The sequence below is a fragment of the Parus major genome, chromosome 23 (assembly GCF_001522545.3).
Source record: "Parus major isolate Abel chromosome 23, Parus_major1.1, whole genome shotgun sequence".
In the NCBI taxonomy this organism is placed as follows: Eukaryota; Metazoa; Chordata; class Aves; order Passeriformes; family Paridae; genus Parus; species Parus major.
In genome coordinates, this window is record NC_031791.1 from 3,301,785 (window position 1) to 3,310,820 (window position 9,036).

General features: G+C 48.7%; 1 protein-coding gene across 2 annotated transcripts; it reads right to left on the minus strand.

Annotated features, from left to right (window-relative positions):
• Positions 1-566: 566 nt before the first annotated feature.
• On the minus strand, positions 567-6,111 carry TRAPPC3 (trafficking protein particle complex 3). Of its 2 annotated transcripts, XM_015649523.3 has the most exons (6): positions 5,992-6,076; positions 4,472-4,519; positions 3,402-3,499; positions 3,059-3,158; positions 2,620-2,802; positions 567-2,144 (listed from the first exon to the last, which is right to left on the minus strand). In XM_015649523.3, exons 1-6 carry the CDS (start codon positions 6,031-6,033, stop codon positions 2,025-2,027), a joined length of 591 nt encoding a protein of 196 aa, XP_015505009.1. In that variant the 5' UTR covers positions 6,034-6,076; the 3' UTR covers positions 567-2,024. The 2 variants fall into 2 exon arrangements, with proteins under 2 accessions (XP_015505009.1, XP_015505010.1); XM_015649524.2 differs by lacking the exon at positions 4,472-4,519 and having other exon boundaries at positions 5,992-6,111.
• Positions 6,112-9,036: the final 2,925 nt, after the last annotated feature.

Consider the following 9,036-nt stretch of genomic DNA (forward strand, 5'->3'; position numbering starts at 1 on the left):
TGGCATAGCCCTGGGCGCTCAGTGCCCAGGATGGAGTGTGACTGCAGGGTGATCCTGGAGCAGAGATTCCACCACAGCAGGGCTCCTGGGGAGCACTTACACAAGAAAGTGAACCATGAACTGCTCCTGGAGAGCAGCCGCTGCTGTTCCTTGTCTCCATGCTCCTGGCAGCAGCACTACATGGCTGATGCCAGCCATGGAGCCACATCGAGCTGGCAGCAGAGGAAGCTCAGATGCCCCTCCAGGTGATTTTTTGCCACTGCAAATGCCCAGAGAGTCTTGGCTCTGCAGCAGCTGCCTCGGGCTGGCAGCAGAGTCCCAGCACACAGTGGATTCACAGACGCCAAGCCAGCAACAGAGTGTCTCCCCCCAGCCCCTCTGTGTGTGGAATATTGGGCAGGTTCCTCCAGGCAGCAGCTTCCAGGCCCACCAGCAGCCAAGAATTCTTGGTGCAGTGCTACTGCCAGCCCTGGGCACCCTGTCACCATTGCCACCCTGCCAGCCTCAGGCAGGGGTTGAGCCCCTGCTGCCACTCCCCACCAGCACACAGGTAAGAGACCACAGAATTGACACCGTGATTCTTTTAATGCAATTGATTCTAAAATGCAGCTGTAAAGTGACTTGGAATGGTCAACAATGAGAAATAAGGGATGGCTTTGAGCTCTGCACTGTGACCAGGCAGCACCTCTGCCACCAACACCCACCTGCCACTGCTAGGCCACTGCCATGCCTCTGACTGCTCTTACAGCCACTCACTGTTCCTTCACAGGGCACATCTCACACAGGACATCCAAAGGGACCTATTTGGGGCCAAAATAGGGACAGGGCAAGACATCCAGTGCCAGATGACCCAACATTCCTCCAGAAAAGCCAAAAAAGAGCAGCACAAGCAGAGGATTGCTCCCTCTCACCTCATATTCGGGCATCAACCAAAGCAGATTCCAGAGCTCACAAAGACCTTGAGGGGCTGTGTTTTCATGCTACATAAAGTGATTTGGGAACCCAGTGCCTGCCTGTTCTTTGGCTCTGGGTGGTAGAGGAAGCTGATATTCCAATCTCTTGCTTTTTGTTATCTAATACTTCTTTATGTATTTATTTTTGAGAGCAGCAAGTGCCACAGGTCAAGTTATTGGGAAATTCTACTGAACACCAGTGAGAACAAACCCAGGCATTGCCCTCACACCATGCAGCCTTTACATTCTCAAACAGAAGAACAGAACCTGAAATGTCTTTAACACCTCACAGGCCTCAGCCTGAGTTTGGTTCTCACTCTGTGACTCCCCATAGAGCCCTGGGCTGTGCCCACTGTGGAGCACTGGTGCCATTTTAGCCACTCTTTCTCGAGGTAAAATAGTTCCTACTGCTCCACTGGAGTTTGACCTCTCCCCTCCCAAGAGGCTTTCTGGGGGAGGGAGACTGGAAAGGCCATTGGATTCCCAGATTTCTGTGGTGCCCCATGAGCAGAGCAGCCCAAGCCCTGGTATACAAGTACTCTAACAGCTCTCCCCAGTCATCCCTTTGGATCAAGCCTGCATTTGCCAGCGACTTCAGAATCAAGTGCAGGAAGCCAGTTTGATCTACAGAAACACTACACACATCTCCAAACACCTCATTTAAAGAAGGGCAGGGTTTAGCAGGGAATCAGTGGACTCTTGTAGCTTGGTCTCCAATTCTGGCCATCTGATACCGATGCAGATGTGAAGAGACTGGAGCTCTCCTGGAGTCTGAGCAGTTGTTCTCACACAACCCAGGTCACAATTGGAAACTGAGCCTAGGAAACCCCCAGGGGGAGGGAAAAGGACATCATATGATGAAAAAGCTTCAGAATGAACCTGGGAAATAAACACCAACCAGACAATAATCTTCTACAGAGGATCAAAGTGAGAGTAGAAGAAAATAACATCTGAGACAATCAGTGAGTCTGTCCGAGTGTGCACGGGCAGGAGATCCCTATGGATCTGTGAGGAAAGCTAATGGCCAAACCCAACTGGTCCCTCCAGTCCCCAGGGAGATGGGGCTGTGGTTCACTCTTCCCCAGCTGGAAGGTTGTCTTCAATCCTCCTGATGAACTTCATCCGTATTTCTGTGACGCTGTCGCCCTTCAGGGTGTCCTGGACAAACTTCACATCGACAGCCATCTGCACCTAAGTGAGGGAGGAGTAGAGAGGAGCTGGTAACTCCCTCCTCACAGCAGCTTCTCCAGGGATTAAATGACCCTGGAGCACCAGCTTAAGGGCTCTAAGGGCATGACATGACACACAGGGCTCAACACAGTCCTAAATTTGAGACACAGCTGTTCTCTTGTCCTGAGCAATTCCCAGCTAGGGCTCACAGCAGTTGCAGAGTGAGGATTTTTGGAACTTCATATAAATTCAGGGAGATACTACCAGTGCTTGAACTTGGCTTGAGAGTTGAAGTGGCTCAGGGACCACCTCTGGGCCTCAGCTGCCACACATGACAACACCCAAATGCTCCCGCAGCTCTGCCCTTCTCCTGGGAATGCGTTTCAAGTCCAAAGCAAACCCAGAAGTCAGGCACACAAGCCAGAATTCAAGTATCTGCTGACACTTGGCTATCCATATACCCATCCCAAGGAAGACAGAGAGAGATGTGGCTCACCATTTCCAGGGCACCTCTCAGCACCCCACAGAGCAGGTTGGAGTAGATGAGGGTTGAGTGGTTGTCAGGGAGCTCCACAAAGTCCACCAAGGGGTTATTTTCCAAGATCAGGGAGAACTCATCACCCCCAGGGCTCCAGTTGGTGATGCTCGGAGTGATGCCCAGGTACATCTTAAATGCAATCTATTGTGGCAAACAAGAGAAAGAAAAACAGGTGAAGCAATGGCACAGTGTTGATCTTTGTAAAATTATTTAAGGGGTTTGCAAACATCTCTCCTTTCTTCCAGTTCCCACCAGCCAGCAGTACTTGGGCTAAAGCTTTTTTTTCCCTCCCCAAAATCTTTGTCAGACTCTCATAATTGTCCCATGAGTAGCAAATATTCCATCCTCACATGCAAAACCCCAAAAAAGCCTGACAAAGCTGCACTTGGACATTTACCTTTGCAATAACATCTGCAGTTTCACGGAAATCATGGCATCTCCCAACGTTGGAACGGGCCAGGAAGTCCTCAATGAGCCGGACACCGATGTTGTAACCCCTGTGAAGGGACCAGAGCAACAGCTTTAGAAAGACAACAAATATTTATAAAAGAAGAAGATAGTGAAGAAGCAAAGCCTAATCTGAGAAATCACAGCGTTAAATAACTTCAGCCTGCCTGGATTTTGCTGCTGGAGCAGCACACAGGGGTGTGGTTGTGACCCCTGCTGTGATTCATGCAGCGATCCCAGCTCCCACACAGTTATAGCACAGCAGATCCACGCCCACTTGTGCATCCACTCACATTTTGTCCAGCTGCTTGTTGACATCATCATCATTCTCATAGTCCTTGCAGAGCTGGGTCACCAGGGCGCCATACGTCAGCGTGAACAGCTCCGAGTTCTGTGCACAGGAAAAGAGATTGACCCACCAGAACCTGCCCAGGCTTCGCTGCCTCCATGTCCAGCGCCGCCACCATTGACACAGAGGGGAACCGGGACCTGCTGTCTCAAAGGAATCTGGTGCTTAATAAGGAGAGATCCCAGCTCCAATTCTGGTAACAACTTCATTCTCCTTGGAACAGGGCTTGGAGGAACCTGGTCTACTGGAAGGTGCCCCTGCCTTTGGTAGGGGGTGGAACTGGAGGAGTTTTAAGATCTCCTTCAACGCAAATCATTCTGGGACTGTGGGAAAGAGATCAACACCTCCTGGATAGCTGGAGGTGCCATGCCAGGGTCCTGAATTTACCTCTACCACAGGCCTAGAGCTGAGATCTGACTCAAACTCTTCCCTCTGTTTCATGAACATGTTACAAGTGGGCAGTGCCCATTAGGCTCCAGCTCTGGTACTTTCAAGAGACCCAAAATGCTCCTCCAGTCAGGGATTTATGAAATTCTGTACCATGAAAAAGGACTCATCTGGAAAAAGTTTTCATCTTAGAAAGTTGTCCAGGCACAGAATTTGCTTCACAGATTGAAATCAGCTCCTCAGACCCATAATAGGCTCAGGGAGAACAAACCCAGGCCAGCTCAGCATTCAAGTGCTGCTGTGCATGTCCACTCTAGGACTGGCCAGGACCAAAGTCACTCATGTTTTCTTTGCACAATCGTCAGATTTGCAGAGAATTTGTGAAAAAAAGGAAATGTTCTGTTCTCCCAGCCACTACCTTCAATCCTCACCCTTAAATGATGTCAAAGAGCATTTTTTGGGAGCCATTAAGTCAGACCAGTGATTAACGAGATTGTTACAGGCTGCAGAACAAAACTCTGCAAAAGGAAGTGTTTTGGGGAACAAACAAATCCCCAGCACTGGTTTCTGCTGTCAGTTTTGGCATGCAGAGGGATCACAGGGGCTGACCTGGGATCTGTCACCTACCATGAGCTGCAGAGAGGCAGAAGGTGAAATGAATGGCAAATACCAATACTAGAGAATGAAAGCAGCAGCAGGCAGGGAGGGAAAAGAGACAAGATCAGAGTTAAGTGACAACACAGATCACCATAAGTTCACACAAAGCCACAAAAAACACACAAAGAAAACACCCCCAAACAAATAGAAATTTAGTTTATAGAGGACACAGGGAATTCCACCTTGTCTTGTTCCTGGATTAGGAAAAAACTCTTCCCTATGTGAGGGTGGGGAGGCCCTGGCACAGGGTGCCCAGAGAAGCTGTGGCTGCCCCATGATCCCTGCAAGTGTCCAAGGCCAGGTTAGAGCAACTTGGGACAGTGGAAGCCGTCCCTGCCCATGGTGGGGGGTGGAATGGGATCAGCTTTAAGGCCTCTTCCAATCCAAACCCATCTGGGATCCTGGGATTGCCATTCACAAGGACAAAATGCTTCAGGTATATAAATAACCAGTCAGGCTGCTTGGAGCTGCTGCCCACTTTGGATCTAAAGAACTGACATGTTCTTTGGGGGTTTAACTTAAAAATCTGGTTTTCTTTCAGAAAATGAAAGGTCAGGCAATTCACATCATCAGAAGGACAAGGTGGACATTCCTTTGGCTCAGCTGGAGTCAGAGACTTGGCAGAGAATTTAACAGATATGAAGAACAGGTAGTGTTGGTTTTAAGGGTTTCGGTTTTAGTAAAGATTGGAGTGGAGAGGGGATGGATGGAGAGAATCCAGCTGTCTCCAGCCTGAGGTGCTGTCACCGTGTGAGGCTATGGCAGCGTCACCTGCCACCATAAGCCCCAACACACCCAGAGCCGATCTCACTTATTGCTGAGACATTGTTATTAAAGGTAACTTAAGCTGTTGCAATAAGGCAAATTCCTAAATTCAAATTTGGACAAAAAGTTTTGGTTTTTATCCCACTTGATGTAATAAAGAAGCCCAAAGCTTTCCCAGTATTTTTATTATTGGACACTGTAGAGCAGTGTACACTCTCCACACTATGCATCTGTTGTATGGCTACAGAAGTGTCAGAACTCCAGCGAATTAACACAATTCTTTACATAAGCGCTGAATTTAAAGAGCTGAATCCCTAGAAAATAATCCCCTGGGGTTGGAGAGGCAGGAGAGGGCAGCTAAGCCCGACCCGGCCCCTCCTCAGGCCAATGAGGGAGAAAATACCATGTTTTACATTTTATTACTTATTTTGCATTAAAAATCAATGAATTCGACCTGGTTTGACCCAGCATTCGAGCTCAGCTCTGGAGCTTTGGGCTCCATCTCTCAGTTCCTGACTCAGCCGGGCTGATAACGCGGAATGAGCTGGAGAGGGGAAGCGAAGACATGCCAGGGAAGCGTTTTGGGTGAGAACTCCCCATAAACGGGAGCGCTCGGTGCCGTGATTGCTACTCGGCCCCGCCGCACCGGGCCCGATCACCCCCGTCCCGGGCCGGTTCCTCGGGTGCCCCACGCCATGCAGTGGCCGCGCCGGCCCCGCCGTTACCATTTTCTTGCTCTCGGTGCCGCGCCCGCCCTGCCGCGACATCGTGTCCGCCCAGCCCGACCCAGCCGCTCCGTCCGCCGCAGGGCACCAAGGGACAACCGGGGCACCGCGAGGCACCACGGGACAAAGAGTCCCCACCACGCCGCCGTCCGCGCTCCGCCTGCCCGACCGGACTACAAAACCCAGAATGCATCGCGCGCCCACAGGTAGCCCCTGTCCAGCGTCACGTGACCACCAGGCACCTACCAATCCCGGCGTGTAGGGGGGGTCGGTGATGGCCGCGGTCGCCGCGAGGGGGCGCTACCGCCCGCCGCCAAGCGTGGCGCTGCAGCTGTCGAGGCCGCGCCGGGCCCAGCCCGGCACGGGACAGCCGTTCCCTCCGCCTCAGGTCCTGCGACAGCCCGCTCCCGCCGCCTCCCGTCTCACGTCCCGGGATAGCCGCTCCCTCCGCCTTACGTCCCGGGACAGCCGCTCCCGCCGCCCCCCGCCTCACGTTAAAATGATATGCGGATAGAAAAAGAACTCTATAACTCGCAGAGTAGTTATATGAGCAGGTATGAATTTATTTAGCGCTGAGGTGCATGGGGGATATCTCCTCCAAAAAGCATGCACACCTTTTTAGATTTGGCTTTCTCCTTTTATCCTTTACAAACGGGTTGCCCAATACGCTTAATACATATTCATTTCCTAACCCCGCCTGTCCTTGCTTCATATTACAATTAGCTCCACGCCCCTTTGCAGCTGCGCGCTGGTCGTTTCTGGTCAGTTCAGTGGTCGTCTGGGGGGGTCTTTGGGATGAGGTCAGCAATTTTCTCCTTAGCTGGACGCTTTACTTTGTCTTTTCGCAAGTGCCTCTTTCAGTCCTTTGACCACCTGTTAGACTTTGAATCCGTTCCTTCCGGCTTAGAGATCCAAGGAGTTTCCTTATCCTGTGGTGCCTTAGTCTTTGCATCTTGTTTGTGTATTCTAGCTCTTTATCTTATCTTGCAGTCTGACTCTTTTCCTGTTCTTGTGGAGCAGGGTATGGTTTTTGTCAACTCCCCCCTTCTTTTAGCCAAGCATTTCTTTATGTTTAATTCTTAATTCATAATTTGTCTGTTTCACTCCCCCCTTTTCTAGAAAATTAGTAAATTCTTTTGCTTAGCAATATTAATGCCTTTCCCTTTTCAGTCTACTAATACAGCTTGCTCTCTTCGGTATGTATCTCTCATTGCATTACTATATGCTGCTGCTAGGGAAGTTAGTACTGCCATCTGTTTTAGCATTTTCTAATTCTAAACAAGCATTGTGATAGATAGCACTAGACTTACACTTACTGATGACAATAATAGGATGGCGAAGTGTGTTCAAAATCTCAGTTGCGGTCGGTGACCATCTAAAAAGTGCATCTTACCAGTGATGATTTGTGTCTTGGTTCACTCTTTGTAATACTTTTCTTATTTCTTTTATATCATGATAGAGAGTAACTAGAGTCTTTTGCCTATTTTCTTGAATCCCCTTCAGGATTTTTGCTAAGTCTTGGTGGTTCATTAGCTGTCTTACTAATGTAAGGTTCATTTCAATGGGTGTAGGTGATCATCTATTTCTACGGAAACACAAGCAGTTCTTAGGCTAAGATACGCAACTACAGTTTTTTTATTAGTATCTGGATGAATTTCAAAGTGGCAAATGTTTTGCTCACTGTCCAGACATATATTTTGTGCATCATGTTCTAAATTTACAGTTTGCCACATCTCATTCATCATTTGGGCTCATGCTCTATGCTTTGAGGGGTAGAGCACTGTCCTTTCATGATTCAATATGCTGATATTGTAAGTAGTGGCGTTACATATAGTTAGTATGAAAGCAGTAGCAGTCTCAGTGGTGGGGTCATAAGTAAAATTTTCCAGGGTCCACCAGTGTATTTGTCCTGGTTTAGGGCAAATTTGGGAGAAAACCTCCAGTGGGGCTCCCCCCCGGGAAGCAAACCCACGTGGCCCTTTTCTCCCATCCCCCAACCGGTTCGGGAAGAGATTTCTCTGAGAAAAGTGGAAAAAACCTGTTTATTTCACAGGTACAGCACTACCCAGCACAAGAATGAACGATACCAAATTACAAATCCTCTTGCCGTTCCAAAGAGATGACAAACTTCAGAGGGTCTCTTTCCTGTGGGTGTTCACTCTGTTATCAGTCCCTCTGGTGCTGGAAAATGCCGCTGCCCAGGCTGGGCTCCACGGGTGCGAGCTCACGGTGCTCCCCCGAGTCCCCAGTCCAGAGCAGGTTCAATTCGTTTCAGAAAAAGGGAAAGAAAACAGTCCAGGAAGACCTCTCTGCTCTGACTAGTTGGAAAGCCAAGGCGATCTGTCTCTTGTTGTCTGTGTGTGCTGTATTCAAAACTCCCGATGCGGGGGGCAGCAAGTACAGTCTCTGATAACAGACTCGGTGCTTCTTTTCCACTCACTTTTACTCTTAGATGGAATTTTAAGGATACAAAACCTGTGTCTGTGTTAGGTGGATGAATGGGGATACAATTTAACATCATAATCAACCCAGGACAACCAGGATTGAAGTTTCCTTTCTAAATTGTTTGCATTGTCCCAGACAATCTTCCAAATCTCAGTTGGGAAAGCACTTTCATTTCCTTCCTTTATTATTAAAGCAACCACTGATTGTAGCCATAATTGTGCCTGTATGCAGCTGAGGGCTAAGGACACATTGTCCTGGGCCATATTAAATGCATTTATTATTAGTTTGTGGTCTTGGTCTCCAGCTTCTTCTCATTTTGGTAAAACTTTGGAAATTTGCTATTGGTTAGTTCCTAGTGCTAATAAAGAGGATTGTAAGGGCTGTTTTAGTTTGGTCAAATCACTTGTTGCAGCAGCTAATTTATTCATTAATATTTCTGAGTCTATTCTATTTAGGACCCCCAATCCTGTTCTTAATATTCCAGTTAAATCTCTTTGTCTTCTGTTTCTGAAGTAAACTTGTTTCAGTAACTATGTTGCTCAGCCTTCAGATGATGTCTTTAGGAAAGAGGAGCAAGCTGGCTGAATCTCAGAGATGTTA